General features: G+C 39.9%; 1 protein-coding gene across 4 annotated transcripts in view; it reads right to left on the minus strand.

Annotated features, from left to right (window-relative positions):
• Nucleotides 1–11,144: 11,144 nt before the first annotated feature.
• Nucleotides 11,145–16,202, minus strand: part of PDGFD (platelet derived growth factor D) — a 137,779-nt gene continuing 132,721 nt past the window's right edge. For all 4 annotated transcript variants that reach the window (XM_059465991.1, XM_059465989.1, XM_059465990.1 and 1 more), the window contains one exon: nt 11,145–14,628. In XM_059465991.1, the coding sequence (XP_059321974.1) occupies nt 14,494–14,628 (135 nt within the window). In that variant the 3' untranslated portion in view covers nt 11,145–14,493. The remainder of the gene's footprint in view (nt 14,629–16,202) is intronic.

Raw genomic sequence — 16,202 nt, forward strand, 5'->3', positions numbered from 1 at the left:
TCTAGCATGGAAGAGCCCTGACATAAGCCTGAGAGCACTCAGAGCCCTTTTTGTGTTATGGAACCACAACTTTCTACTTCAGTGGGGAAACAGGATTCTTCACAAGGCAATGCCAGCCACTACCTAGAAATCATAATTTGTTTGAAAAAAAACTATTTTCTACTGTTTCATATTCTGTTTGTTACATAGAATTCTAGTCTGGAAATTGGAAAGTTGCCCAGTTGATCTCAGTGGGAATTTTCGTAGTGAAAAAAGAGGTAGTTTATGTAGTGTTGCATATGATAAAATTCCTTAATGAAATCATGCTTTTATTGGCTGTAAAACACACCCCTCCTGGTGTAGTAAAATTCTGTAAGTTATATGGAAAGTGCTGGTGTGCACTTTTCAGATAGTATTTCTTCTCTGGCAAGCTGTTGAATGTTGCCTCAAAATCCAAAGTGGTAATGTATGTTTTTGGCAACTAATAAGGTGGTTAAAGTTTCATCTCTTTTAAAGACTGTGTAAAACTTACAGCGTATTTGTTCTGACTTCAGAGTTTTAAGAATCATTTGCTGACTGCAGTACAGCATTACTCAAAAAAAAATTGTTGAAAAATTGGCACTATTTACTGTGCAGTCAGCAGGGGTGGCAGGTAACATTTAATTACATATTTAAATGCCTGCATGTTCTGCTATGAACATTCAAACAAGGAAAAATATGACATTTTATTAATAACAATAATTCCCAATCTTACTATTATTCCACATGGCAGGTGGTGTTGCTAGGATCACAAAGCTGTAATCAAAAGGGCATTAAAGCAAGATGGATCACTTTCAGAATGCTTACTTTTTTCAACATGCAGGGTTTTTACAGTCTTTCACAACTGTCTCACTTTGTGCCATTGCAACTCCATGCAAAGGCATAATTTTCTGCAGTTGCAGCTCTCTCCTTAGGTGTTGGATTTTTTTTTTTTTTTTTTGTTTATGTGTTTCCATCTTCCTTCCTTCCTTCCTTCCTTCCTTCCTTCCTTCCTTCCTTCCTTCCTTCCTTCCTTCCTTCCTTCCTTCCTTCCTTCCTTCCTTCCTTCCTTCCTTCCTTCCTTCCTTCCTTCCTTCCTTCCTTCCTTCCTTCCTTCCTTCCTTCCTTCCTTCCTTCCTTCCTTCCTTCCTTCCTTCCTTCCTTCCTTCCTTCCTTCCTTCCTTCCTTCCTTCCTTCCTTCCTTCCTTCCTTCCTTCCTTCCTTCCTTCCTTCCTTCCTTCCTTCCTTCCTTCCTTCCTTCCTTCCTTCCTTCCTTCCTTCCTTCCTTCCTTCCTTCCTTCCTTCCTTCCTTCCTTCCTTCCTTCCTTCCTTCCTTCCTTCCTTCCTTCCTTCCTTCCTTCCTTCCTTCCTTCCTTCCTTCCTTCCTTCCTTCCTTCCTTCCTTCCTTCCTTCCTTCCTTCCTTCCTTCCTTCCTTCCTTCCTTCCTTCCTTCCCTCCCTCCCTCCCTCCCTATAAGCTTGAGTTTAGCTAGCTAAAACAATTACTATTAAAATTACCTAATTTATGATAAAGAATTTACTTGAACTGCAAAAATACAAAGCTGAATAAGCTCCACACTCTGCTGTCAGGGAACAAGGTGATACTGCCTTCCCCAGCCAGACTTTGCTAACAGCTTAAAGTGATGATTCTGAGGTTTTGGGGTTTTTTCCTTTTCAGTTAATTTTAATGCTGATACTTCCATGGTGTAGCTCACTTCATGACTATGTGTCAGCAACAGTGGAGGTCAAGCAGAAGAAGCTAAAGTCCACTAGACTGATATCAAAGCTACTGGAACTTAGCTTTTTGGATGAAGTACAAACCATCCTAAGTCAATGTGACAACATTACCAAACCTCATTACCTTCAAGAAATTAACTTAAGCATGCATACACAAGCTTTGCTGAAATTCTGTTATGAACAAGTCTCTTTGAGATTCAGAGATTGAAGATGTACCCTCTAGACATGCTCAGATCCATGAAACCAGACCAGAATTAACAACACAGAAGTTAACTTATTTTCCAGTTTATGATGAATTTTTCTCAGCTTCCAGCTTTGGGACACTTGTACCCCTCTGGCACTTCTCTTTTTTCTTTAAAGTTATATCTTAAACCCAAAATCTTTTTAACTGCAGGAAACTGATACTTTATATATTCTGTATATAAATATTTCTACCTCATTGTAGAACAGTTCTTGCAATTGCAACAGTTCTTGCAATTGGTCCTTCTGGACAATGTTTTCTGTCTCAAAAACGGCACAGGTAATTATTTTTAAGCTTACTTATGATATTTACTGCCTATAATTAAAAAAAAAAACGTTTTGCAAAATATACCGCAGCACAAATTTGTTTTAGTATTTAGAATCTATCTCTGTTTACTGGATCAAAACAAAATTAATCCAGTCTTTCTCTACAGCATGAAAGCAGCATTAAATTAAATGGTATCTTCTCTATCATTCTGCCAGTGCTGCTAAGAAATACAGCACTAGAAATAAGATGCCATAGTACCTATCTTGCACTTTAATTCCTGCAAGGCTTCTGTCATTTGTTTCTCTGCAATCTAGGATTTCTTTAGGACAGTAAGAAACACAGAGAAGATTTTTGAGAGAGCAAAAGCATAATTTATAGCATGCTCCTTGACCCATTCCTCAACTAATAAGACCAGTTCTATCCTCTGTGATACCTGAATGTCATGGGGAGTTAATCATCAGAGCTTTTGGCTGTTGTGAAGTTCCCACCAGGCATACTGCACCACGGTTTCTCAGTCTAATGTCTCTTCCCAAATTTATATTGCTTATCCTGTCCATATTATTCTGCTGAATTATTTCTTTGGGATTTTACTAATGCACCACACACTTCAGCTGGCCCAACATTGATTAAACAAACACATTAGGTTTTTACAAAAATTCTGAATTTCAAAGGTGATTTTCAATATCCAGTTTGTCTTTACAGTGACTGGGAATTTATAATCAGCTATGTTAGACAGCTAGATAAATATTTTTATTTTTCTGCAGCCAGAATTAGCATATATGTCTCTTAAAAAAATAATCCTGTGAGTGCCAGCTTTCTGTCATTACATCTGCAATATCTACAGTTTCCTGGAGTGCTCAAGAGTTCAGCTTCTTCTGGCACATTTTATTGGCACCCATTGCTCAGGAATGAGTACTGGCCAATGCCGATGAGGTTTGACTGAGCAATGTTGCTGCAGGGACTGTAGGTGGAATCAGGGGGTCCAAATCACCAGCTGTGCACAGGTTGGAAAGGAACCTGCTTTAAAAATTGGCTGCTTTTCTCAGAAAAAAAATGGTTTTAGGAGAGATTTTATCTTCAAAAACTCAGGAAAGCCTCTACAGAAAATAAGTATTTGTGAAGAAGGTATCTATATATTTATTCTAAGTTTCACTATTTTTCCAAATAATATCACACATCAGGAAATATGGGGAAACTGAAACCCTGAGTTATATTCATTTTTGGATGTGTGGTCTTAGAATGTTTTTCTAACTTGTGGTGACATCACTTTGATCCAGGTAAATAAATACGCAGCACAAGCTGAAAACTACGGCTCAAGAGAAGCATGGCTGCTCTGATTTGCACAAAGAGGTTTGCCCTGTCATTCCACCAAAATAAATTTATTGCAGTCAAGATCTAATGTAAAATAATCAGCAGGACAACCACAGAAGGAATAACTGTTTCTTTGTGGACCAGAATCAGATGACCTGTGAATCCACTGGGGAAAACAACTGACATGGACATGGGGTTAAAATTAAACCTTGCTTTTGCACACTAGCTGATATGGAGGGACCTGAAAAACCTGGAGCAAACTGGTTGTGTTGGAATATAAACAATGGAAATTCCAAGCTCTGAGTTTTAAGCATGTACTCCAGCTAAGCTTGGGAGCTTAAGGATTGGTATTTTCCTGTAGAACTACCTCTCAAAACAATTGTAATGATCCACACCGTGAATGACATGATATATGACATTGTGGGCCTCAATAGAATTAGGACTCTACAAGCGTGATAAATCCATCTGCCATCCTTCCCAAAGGAAAGAGGAATTTCTATAGCTTCCTCTGCCTCACGCAATCCATTTCAGCTGAATTCCAAACAACAGTTGGGCAGGGTAGGTTTCCCAGCCACTTGTACATTCTCTCATAATAATTCTTTTGGGGGAACTCAGTCTTCCTGTTATTAGTCAGAATGTACTTTAGAATTGCCCATTGCTTCAGTCTGTCCTAACTGTTCAGAATGAAGAGGCAGCTCAGAATTAATAGACGGGAAGTTTCTGTTTTCTGCAGTTTTTATGACTATTTTGTTACATTGCATCCTGCCATTCAGTCATCACTGGAAAGAACACAGAGCATTGTTTGCCAATAGATACGGGAGAGGACTTTGCAGTGATCTGTCATTTATTTTTAGTTTCCATGGATTTTAGTGTGAAATAATGGATGATGTAATCATCATGGCCAGTTTAGTTGGCAAAAACTGCCTTGGACTAGGCAGTGTGAGTAAACAGCATTGTATTAGTAATTTTCTTCAATGAAGAAAATTATTTATTTGCACTGCAATAGTGTGCTTGTGCTTGAATTTACCTTACATTCTACAGAACATGCCAACATATCTGCATTCTAGTCTTGTAAATGCTGCCTCAAGGCCATATTTAACAAATATAATTGCATTTAACCTCATATTCAGTTCAGGCCTGTGTAGCAATAACATGTAAAACCACTGTTTTAGAAGGAAGAGGTGGAGAATGGTTACACAATCAAGTAGGAACAGTGAATCTACATGACCTTTATTCAAAACTCAGGGAGAGGTGTGTTTAGTTACCAGTGACAACTCAGTCCAATTATTCAGCTTTCCATCTACAAATGCTTCTACTGGGACCAGCCTTCAACCTTCATCAGAAAGGCTTCGTAATCCTCTGTATTGCCTTGTATGAGATACTCTTTCCATGCCTCACCAGCCCCCACTTCTTATGGTACCACCTGCTAATTGGTATGCATTAGGAACCAAAGCTGTACAAGTTGTACCAAAGTACAACTGGAGATTTTGGGTGACCTTGACAAGGGAGTGCTTCTTCCTCTCTGTTCTGCTTCCCTGACCTGGTTTAGATATTTGTGTTATGGTCAGGAAAGCTGTCCTGCATTGACTTGATTCTGCCTTGTGACTGTCAGAGTATAAAAGGCTGGGCCAGAGATGCAGTACCAGACATTTTAACAATGCTGGGTTTCTGGGCCAAAGACTCCATTAATTATCCAACTGATAACAGGGTACAATCATGATATAGAATGGAAGGAAAGCCAGACTCAAAGTCTCAAATCTTGCTGCTGTTAGAGGAAAGAAGGCTCATAGTCATTATTCATCCTTGTGTGTCTTTTCCCACTCTGTCAAGACTGCTGTAGTACATATTGGATAACTTCTTTAAGGTCTCCTCTCTCCGTAGGTTGTGGCCCTATGAACCTGAGACTAATTATCACCATGGATGAAAATGATAGTGCTAGAGGGTTTTCTAGGAGTCACAGCTCAAGGTTGCTGCTTGCAGGTGAAATAAAGAAAGGGGGGTGTTCATGCTTTCATGCAGTTCACCATTTGCTATATATTGAGACAGTGAGACCTTGGCGTTCTTCTAACAGAGATCTGAGGTCAACAGCAATGTCTAAAATTCAAAAACCTTGGCAGATGTATATGTAGCATTTCCTCTTTTCTCGTGCACTGCATTTCTCTATCAAAGGCACATTTCTTTGATGTAGGCCTTAACACCCAAAAGACAAAGTGTAGCTGCTGGCAATCTTTCAAGTCTTGTGCAGAAAAGCCAAACTGCAAAATGCACAGAAAGAAATTCAGCTGAAGAGTTTCAATGAACTACAACTAACAACCTTCAGTAACTGTGCTGAGCAGACATCTCAGGATTTCTTGTGTGAACAATGGAAGCCTGGAAGAAAAATGAGACTGTCTTGCAGAGCACTTGTATTAAAAGCCTTCAGTGATTTTTAAAGAAAGGAAATTTACCTACAGTGTAAGAATGTTTCTCTTTGCCTGCTGATGAATTTTATCTTAGTGGAGGATTTGAACTTTTTCTGCCTATTTTTAAATATAGAGTTATGGAATAGTTTGTATACTTGTATAAAATTTTTTTAAAAATTTATATATATTATGGCTATAATCATACCTACACAGATAAGTTCCCAAGATGCATTTGATCAGGGAATTGTTGGGGTTTTTTATTAAACTGAGGAGAAGCAGGTTCTTGGAACAAAATGCAGTTAAAGAAATTACTCTGGAAACTTCCTGAGATAATAAAAATCACTCCATCTTAAAGAGTAATTTATTATACACTACTGTCCAGCAAGTTTCTCTGTTATTTGGTACCTTATCAGGTGCTCTACATGCAGCAAAGTTCATAAGGTCCTTTGCAGTTTTCAAGGACCACCTAGATAATTTGTTTTTTCTGGAGCATGCAGCCTCCATAAGTTTTCTTTGAGTTAAAGGCTTTAAAATGTCCTTTTAAAATTTCCAGCATTTACCTATAGGCACCTTTTTTCCTGTTTTATGCTGCCTGTAATTTTGTCGGTTGCACACATTTTATAAAGAGTAAATAACAATATTGTGTGTCAGCTTTCACTTTGATAAGCTAAAAATGTCAGGTTGATTCTTTGGTCAAACCAGTAGTCGAGTGTTTACTTGCACGTTCCTGAAGGTCAATGTCATCGGGAATCAGACATTGCAGTTTGTGCAATGCTAATCTGGTTTAGTGTCAGGATGCAGTGGAAAAGGGAGGAGGTGTCAGTGGGAGGAACAGTTCACTTAGCAGATGCCTCAAATATGGTTTATAGGTGGGTTATCACTTCCACCTGATAGGTAGGTTATTACTTTGCCGACTTATAGTAGGGTCCTACATGAATATTCAACATGGTGTTTTGGGAACTAAAAGCAAACTGCTGCCTGTAAACACATCAGCCACAAGAAAACTCCCTCAGCATACACCCACAATCATTGTAAACATTCTGTGTTGTTTTGTTTTTTGATGTATAGATTTGTGCGTCCATGGGAGCTTTGGTCTATCCAATGAGTACCTTTTGGTCTCTGCTTTTCAATAAACACTTTTGTGAGGGGTAAAGAACAGCAGTTTAGTATTTGCTGAACGCTGCATAGCTTCTTAAAATGCTTGTCAGCCAGAACTCAGATAAAATAAAAAGCTCTCGATGCTGGCCATAGCTCATTGCAATCAGCTATGATATTAAAATGCAAGGACTAGTTTTCATTTCCTCCTTGAATTAGCTTTATGTAGAAGGACTTTTCAAGGGATACTTCCATTTTGATTATTAAAATCGCTGACTCATTTGCTCCTGAACATTTCAGGTATGCGGTAGCTGCATTTCCCAGTGAAACTAATTTGCTTACCTTTTCTTGTCAGGGTCCTAATTTGGACCCAAGTGCCTTTATTTTAATTGAAAAAAACAATTAGTCTTCTTCATGCAGCCTACATGGCTTATCTTCATTTAATAATCAGTTGTGTAATTGGTGCTCAGATACAGTTTAACTGAGAAAATTGCAGCGTTTTGTCAATGTGGGGTTATTTGAATACTGAAAGTGCAGCTTCCTATAATGCAATCAATTCCTTGAGGGCACACAAATCCTTGCGTGACCTTTTGAAATAAATTAGCAACAGAATCCAAGGGTTGGTATTTTGATGTAAAGGTTGCAAGGAATGCCATCTGCCGGGTATCAGAACAGTTTAATGAAGGCCTCTTACATCAGGTGCTCTACAAGTTCAGGAAGATGCTCTGGGGGCTCAGCTCTGTACTGCATCTGACCTGTATATTCTGGGAAAGCTGGACAATTTGCTTTCCTATGCCTTAATGAGAGAACATGTCTGGAAGCTGCAAAATAACTGCAGTCTCCAGTCCTTCCCTGGTGTGTAAGGATCCCTGTGATGGCTTGCTGAACAGTGTTAGTGGCCCCTGAGTGGCAGCTGGATGGAGGCTGATGCATTCACCCTCCCATGACGGTCCCCTGACAGTGACACCCTCCCTTCTGTGAGGTGATGGGGACCCTGTCCTCTTGGCTTGTGGTGATGGGTATCCCACATCCCTGAGACTCTCCAGGGCAGCCTGGAGGGAGGGTGTTGGGGTCTCCATTGCTGTGGTGAGGTGACTGGGGCTCCCTCCTGGGCCATGTGTCCTTCTGCTCATCTTGTGCACTGGCAGAAGTCTTTAGTCATTTAAGCTAAAAAATTGTTACTTACATTGGGGGAAAAGCCTCCAGCACGGATGTTTGGGCCTCCTTCCCACACCACCTAAGATGCTTTTTCTGGTCCTGGAATTTACCATCCTGGTGATACTGTTGGATATATGTGGCAGGGAGAAAGGCCTGGTCATCACAGACTGGAGAGTCTGCCATGAGCCACAGTCCTCAGTGGAAGTCCAAGGGCTCATCAGACTTTTCTCTGTCTCCACACAATTTGTCAAAACCAATGCCTCACCTTTGCTCTACATAATCTAGTAAAAAGAGCTGAATCTCCATCCCCGAAGAAATTCCAAACCCAACTGGACTGGACTGAGCACTGCTGTAGTGCTGTAGATGGCCCTGCCTTGGACAGAGGGCTGGACAAGACCATCTCCAGAGGTCCCTTCCCACCTCAGCCAGCCTGGGATTCTTCAGTGTAAAATGGTCCCCCATTTTGAGGGAGGGAATCCTCTTTCTTCCCATAATAAATGCAAGTGGAAGGACAGTATTACCAACATTTTTTTTTATTCTTTGACAAAAAGTGATGAGAAGGGGAGCACAAAGAAATATTTGACAGAATTGTATTGGTATGAAGGGTGGTTCTCCGGACCACCTTCATCTCAGAAAGGGTAAACTGGTTTCAGACTGAAATGAGAGAGCTCATTTCAGTATCCCCTACTTGAGATGTATCCCCTACTTGAGACGATACTCTCCAAACTCAAAACAAAAAGGTTAAGATGTCTGCTCTTATTATTTTTTTAAGGAAATGCAATGAATAAAAGTTAAGGGTTTTTTCCTTATGTCAAAGAATTTGACCCTTTATGTCAAAATATTTGAAGGTACCCAGTCGTTTTTATCCTGTTTGCTTTGTACTAGCTCTGAAACTGAAATTCTTTCAAGTGAAGCAAAAATCTTTGTCAGCTTGAAATTGGAGCATCAAATACATTAACTGTTATTACATAACTATTTCCATTTTTATTAAAGCATGTCTGTGCCACAGCAAGTTTCTATAAGCAATACATAAATGAGGCTTTGAAACTCAGTTTCAAAAAGCAGGTTATATAAACTCAGTTTTGAAATATAAATTTTTGCCAATAGAATTTCAGACAATCTTAAGTCAAATCAGTTTTAAAAGACAGACTGAACCTATAATATTTCCCTCCTATTATTCATGGCATAACATTTGCTGGTTTGGAATTTCCATTTCTAGGAGAAGTATTTGGAACTAGATGATCTTCAAGATCACTTTCAACCCAAGCCATTCTATGATTCTTTGAAAAGAAATAGAAAATTGAATTTGTACTTTGAACATTTAAAGCAGATTTTCACAGCCTGTCAATGAATGACTAAATAAACTATGAATGTTTATTTCAGCATATTTGACCAAGACTGTCAATAAACAAAGTTAAAACTCCTATAATGGGGGACAGGAATACTGATTTCTAAATTTTCATTATGTGCTGCACTGGAGTCCCTGGGAGAATAAGTACAAATTGGACCTCTGCTGAATTTACATTACAACAGTGTGTATGGGCAGTGCACTCTGGACAAGAGCAAGAAAAATCTTGACTGAATTTACAGGCAAGTATTTTTACAGCTGTTACAGTTCTTAAAATTAGCTAGAGGAAGATTCTCTTCTTCAAAAAGGAGGAGATGAACATTTAAAAAACCCACTATTTTTAGAAAAAGGTGATGGTAAGTTCCTGAATGATGTTGTGAACCAAATACTTTTACAGATGAAGAGACGCAGAGCTGCTTCCCAAGTTTCAGATTTATTAAAGCTTTCACTTACACATTCCTTGAGGACAAACTGGTGTTAGCGCTAGCCATTAGTTATGGAGGTGTGTAGCAATGCCAGGTGGGAGGAGCTTTATGCCATCCTTGAACATTTTGGAGTTGCTGAGTTGCTGTCTATGAAGTTTATTCAGTGCATTTCCAAAAGGCAAAAAATATCTCCTCTACCCATTAACTATGGCCCTGTTCACCGTATGCAAGAGAAATGAGAAATTATTCCTTTGTTAGCAAATGTTAGCAAGTGTTATCTTCTGACTGCCTTAAAAAAAAAAAAAAAAGAAAAAATATTCAGTATTTTTTTTCTCTGAATAACAAGGAGCAAACCAAAGGGGATAAATATGCTCATCTGAATGTCTGACTGCTTCAGATCAGTAGCACTGTACAGAAAAAGGTGCTCATGCATGAGGACAGACTAAAAAGCTGGGTTCCCAGACTACTGTATGCTCTCTATTTCCCTTATCAGACAGGGGATCTGGCTCGTGAATAATCAATTGGGCAAAAATTTCATGTTCTTATTCAGTTCAAGATCCAATGAAGGCCTAAGGCAGCTCCAGCTTAACACAAGAACCTTAAATTGAAAGTAGTTACCAAAGCTTTGAAGGTTACTATTTGCCGCAACACAGCAAAAGCTGCTTCTGGCAAAGCTGGAGGAAATGCCCAAACCCAGGAGCACAGCTCGAATTTGCCCAGCATGAGAGGCCCCAGGCTCCTTCAGCTGCCCTGCAGGCATTGCATGCTCAGCTCTGCCCTTGCTGAGGTGAGAAGCAGAGCTCCTGCCGCAGCCTCCTTTGGCAGGAAGGAGCAGCTATAGCGAGATGAGTTCAGACATCTCTCCTGGAGCCATGCCAAGCCTGCAGGGGCTGAGATCAGCACCAAATATGGGGGGATGTCCTAATCCAGCTCTGAGAAATGCTGTGCTGCTGTCACACTGCTGCTGCTCCACAAGGAAGCTGTCAGCTCTGCCAGCTCGGGGGTTCAAACTCGATTATCCCCAAATTGCACTTTGGTCCTTCCCTGATGCTCCTGAGAATGACTGCTAAAATTCAGGAGATCTTATGAGCATGGATGGTGTCAAGTTGTGGAAATGTCTTTGATTTTTTCTTCATCCAAATATGAATAATCACTCAGAGTGTCTTCTTTCAAAAGCAGTATTTATTTTTTCATCAAGATAAGACACATTACATACTGCACCAAGTAAAACGTACTGCTAGGAAAGCTGCATTTAACTGAGATAAAAAAAAATATACATGGATTGCACTTGAGAAAGTAGGCTCTATCCCAGAAGAATATGGTAAATAAAAAGCTGATGAGTGGTTTGAAATCAGGACTCTTTCTGAATTGCCTTTGAAAATGTATTTGTTTAGGGGGCTTTCCAATTCCACAAATAAAACTGAACCAGATTAGGTTTTTTTAACATCTTTGTTCTTTAAGTTTGTAAACAACATAACAGTTATACAAAGACAAAAGAGGCAAAAAAGTATGAAGATACACCTTTGCAATTTCTGCTAATAAATAAAAAGGAAAAATTTTGCTGTTTTTTGGTTTCACCAGGGTCACTGCATCTTGGGGCTTGGGTTTTGGGGAGTTTTTCTTATTTCACATGTATGTCATCATCCCCACACTGCCACACAAAGCCCATCCTTGACCCTCCTGCACTGGCTGGGAGCACGGTGTCTGTATGGCAGCAGGAAGCACTGAGTTGGTTCCATTAATTAATAAGTGTCCCAGGAGTAATATTTTAAAATTTGTGACAAACTCAGCTTACATTTAAGAAGGTTAAAACTTCATTAAGCAAGAGGATTTTTTTTTTTTTTACTTTGCATGTGAATTTTTCTGTTGGACCCAGGCATCCACTGCTGTCTTTATCTGACTCAGTTAGCTGAATTCTGAGATGTTCAGCCTTTAAAAGCAGTATTCATACTGTCTACCTCTGTGTATCCCACTTAGATGTCCAAATCAAATCTCTAATCTTTCTATATAGTCAAAGGAGAGCAAGGAATGCTCCCAAACTGTGTGATTTCAACCTCTGGGCTAAGGCACACTATGGGAGAGCCTCTCCCAGCTGCCTCTAGGCTGAAATCCTCTGATTAGGAGTCGTGAGTGCCCCTCACAACACTTGGGGCGGGACTGGGCAGGCAGGCGGTGCTGTGTGGCACACGCCTGGCACAGCACTGCCTGCGGCCCAGTTCCCTTGCAGGGCGGGAATCAAAGGACCACTCAGAGCACTTTGTGTATCCTGCAACCAATGCTAACTATGAAATCAGAGTGCTTAGGCATGATTCAGACAGAGATCAAAACAGGAGTTCAGTATCTCAGAAACAATCCGTATACTGCCAAGGTGTTGCATGCAAATTTATTCCAAACTTAGCTAAAACTTATGGAAGGGCTGGGTCAATCTTGTTATTAAGCCAGGGACAGAAAAAGAATGAGATGTTCTTTAAATAGTCCTGAACTACAAAATGAAGGTGGTAATCTTTGGTTACAGGGCTGTTCTTTAAATGTGAATTGCTTTGAAAAATGATGAATCACTTCCAAAGTAAGCATTCAGGAGCGTTTTTAAACAGACATCTGGGAGCCAGAGAGGAAAAATTAATATAAATAATAAAACCCCCACACTTTCTGAATCTCCAAGGTTAAAGTACAGGAAAGAAAGTAACACAACATTTCTAAGGGACCTTTCAGCAAAGTTTTGCTAAAATTATAAAATGCACTTACAAAATACTTGAGCAGATGAAGAGGGAAAATGAGAACATTAGGGTGCTTTTGTAACAAACCTGTGGAGTACTAAAACATACTGGTTTGAAGGCCTTGTATTTTATAGCACATGCCATTTTCCACTAATTATAATGCATTATTGTCAACCTACTTCACTCTTTCAGAGAGACAGACAGACAAGAGCCAACACAGACAAGATAATTCGATGCAGCCTATGTCTACCATAAAACATAAAACCTCAGCCATTAAATGTGCCACCCTACTCCCTCTGTTACAATCATGATCAAAACTCCAATTCTTTGAAAAACTTAAATCTGCCTGGTTTTTACATTTTTGGAGCAGCACTTGAAAATCCTTAAAGCCAGCTTGGAAGGATCTTTTTTGTTTTTCAGCTAGAGCACTTTTGTAATAGTTTAAACGGCATAGGAAGCTATGCTGTAGCTTTTAAAGTGCTAATTTTATTATGAGGTGGTTATTTAGTAATATTCTGAAAGTTAATAAATGATGCACATTTGTGATCACTGACAGACATTACTTAATGAGTTAATATGCTTCAGCAAAATGCAATTAAAAAAAAAAAAGAAATTCACTGTCAACACTTTAACCATGGCAATACACGAGCTGGAATAAGACAACTAACCTCAGATAACTAAGATTAATGCATATATGACAAAGTTAAAAAACAAATAAAGAAACCCCAAACCAAATAATGATAATTAAATCTCAAACACAGTTTTGTTTCCCAGTAACACAACTGCAAAACAAATCAATATTTTCAACAAACAAGTGCCCTATCTTCATCTCCTCCACAGGGAAGCACGGCACTCCTCGAACTGCTGCGAGGAGGATCCAAGGGGAGGGCTGGCTCTCCCTTCTTCCATGGAGGGGCTCCTCTTGGGCAACTGTGGGGCCACTCTGGGCAAGGGGCTGGAATCCACATCAGGTAGGTAGTGACCAAAATCAGTCCCAGCCCACAGGTATTCATTCACCTGGGGAGCTGGCAGCAGCCCCTTCTCGCAGAAGCACTTGGGCGATGGCTGCCTTGGAGCCACCATGGCAGAAGTGCCAGCCTCGGCACCCCCTACCACCCTCAGTGTCCTGGCTAAGGCAAAGCATCTACTAACTTCAGCACACGACTTGCTCCAGTACAAACAGCGAGATTTGACTTTTCTGATGTGTGATTGATTTTATGTAATGATGGATTTGAAACATTCTATCTCACTCTGTCAGGCCAGAATGCTGAGAAGTTCCCTCTGAGAGTGGGGCAAACCATTTTGCACTCCTACAGGCTCAAATTCTCTCCTCATTTATACCCACCATAAAACCCTACCTACCATCAGGAGAGCTGAGGAGGTAGAAATGGGAGCAGAATTTGAGTGTAGGAACTGGTGAGTAAAAAAGAAACACAATGCTATTTCATTGTCAACTACCACAGAAACCTACACACCTGGTATTTAAATCCAGTGGGCACTGTGTGCCTAAGGACTGCAATTGAGCTTTTAAAATCTCAAGCCTCAGAATCTAGCTACAGATAACCACAATCCTAAATCCTTGGATGCTGGTACATAAATGTATGATATATCTGTTTAGTTGCCATGACACTAATCAGCACAGCAATGGTTTTTGCTAATTGCAAAGGCAGGCTAGTAGCAAATTTCAAATGATTAGTGAGTAAAGGTCCTCAGAGCAATCCTGCTTGAAAGTAAATGTCCGGTAAGATGCAATTAGTGTGTCTGGTTTTTTCTTTTCTTTCTTTGTTTTTCCTTTTTTATCGGGGTGGTCTTGAACTGCAGACACAATCACAACGCTCATGGTGATCCAGCTGTATGTCTACCAAGGACATGTTGTTCCTGATTCTGACTCTTCTTCTGGTATGCCCAGCCTCAGGGACAAACTTCAGCACCTGGGAGGATCAACAAAAATGCATTGAATTAGAAAACGCTGTTAGAGATCTGAGGATGAGAACGTTGGGGCCCCAAGGGCACCAACAGCCCTTAATGGCCCTGGTCATCATTAATTTGGACACATTTTTGTTTTAATTCCAGCTTTTTCTTTGCACACTTTGACATCCTGCTGTATTGTTTTTCCTGGAGCTTGGACAGACTGTATTTTTTCCTATCAGGTATCTTTGTATCATGCAGCTTCCTAACCATGTCCAGAGTTGCTCCTTTGCATGCGAACCACCAAGCAGGTTTCCTTTGGCTCATTTTTGCAGTCCCATTCCTATTTGAGTTACCCTGCCCCTCCTCTCTCTTGTAGAATATTTCTGCTGTTAAGAAAAAGGAACATTTTTTATGCAATTTGAAATTTCTGAAGCACCTATCATTAGATTTGGTCCAAAACTTAAATACTTGTGAAGGGCAGAAGGAGATGAAGGAGTTTGCACAAAATACCTGTGAGATACTACTGAGTTTCGGTGGAATCTGAGTTCTGTTGGCTTATCTTAAAAATCTCTGCCTCAACCTAAATGATTTCTGAAGAATTTAATGTGAATAATGTCAAGCAAAAAAGAAAGCAAAATTACTTCCTAGGGAAGCATGCATCATAATAGACATTTCTGAAAAAATTGCATCTAGGCAAGATGATCCTGAGACTCCTAGGAAGGGGGCTGTAAGTTGTAAAAAGGAGCTGGCTTGGCCAAGTGACTGCCAGATCAGCTGCATTTCTCTTGCTTGTTCAAAGATGGAGAGATGTCTGTTAAGTTCATGTCTTCCCAAAGCCAGTGGCCAGCTGGGAAGTGGGACCTAAATGTCTGTAACATCTCAGCACCTCACTGAAGCACCCATGTTTCTGCCCTAACAGATCATACTGGTTTAGAAGAGATCACTCTGTTACTCAACAATCCTCTTTTTTCTTCCTTTTTACAAAGCAGTTTCTGTATTCTGATGTCATAATACCAAACGAGAGTTGAGATGGCTTTTAAATGACAGAGAATAAGGGGCTGTGTTCCTGATCAACAGACTATTAGCATTTTCAACAGAATTAGAAAGCCTCAGAAAGCAAATGTGAAGCACTTGCCAAAGGACAACCAGAGATGCTGTGGAGGGTGGGTGGGGAAGGGCAGGCAGGTTAGCAGCTCTCAGGACGAGACAATTTGTTCTCTGCCATTAATGCCTTGAGGCTAGAAAAGTCATGAGATATAACAAAAGTGATAAGCACTGAACAGAGTCTATTATTTTGTTCTCTGTTTTGTGATGAAATTGATATTTAGCCTATGTAATACTGAAAGGAAGGACTGTGCCTAAGCAAGCTACAGACATGCTGCTGTACTGTGTTGGGAAAACAGAATTTTTTTGCCCTGTTAGAAATGGAGAAACATAATTTTACTTTTTTTTTTTGAGCAATAAAAATATAGTATCTTTGAATTGATTTCAAACATTGGTTGCATCCATATATGCAATAAATCCTGATGGACACTAGGACAATTTGCTGTATCACACTGTCATCCCAAGCACAAAGGAACTGAACCCAATCAGG

The sequence above is a fragment of the Ammospiza nelsoni genome, chromosome 2 (genome assembly GCF_027579445.1).
Source record: "Ammospiza nelsoni isolate bAmmNel1 chromosome 2, bAmmNel1.pri, whole genome shotgun sequence".
Lineage (NCBI taxonomy): Eukaryota > Metazoa > Chordata > Aves > Passeriformes > Passerellidae > Ammospiza > Ammospiza nelsoni.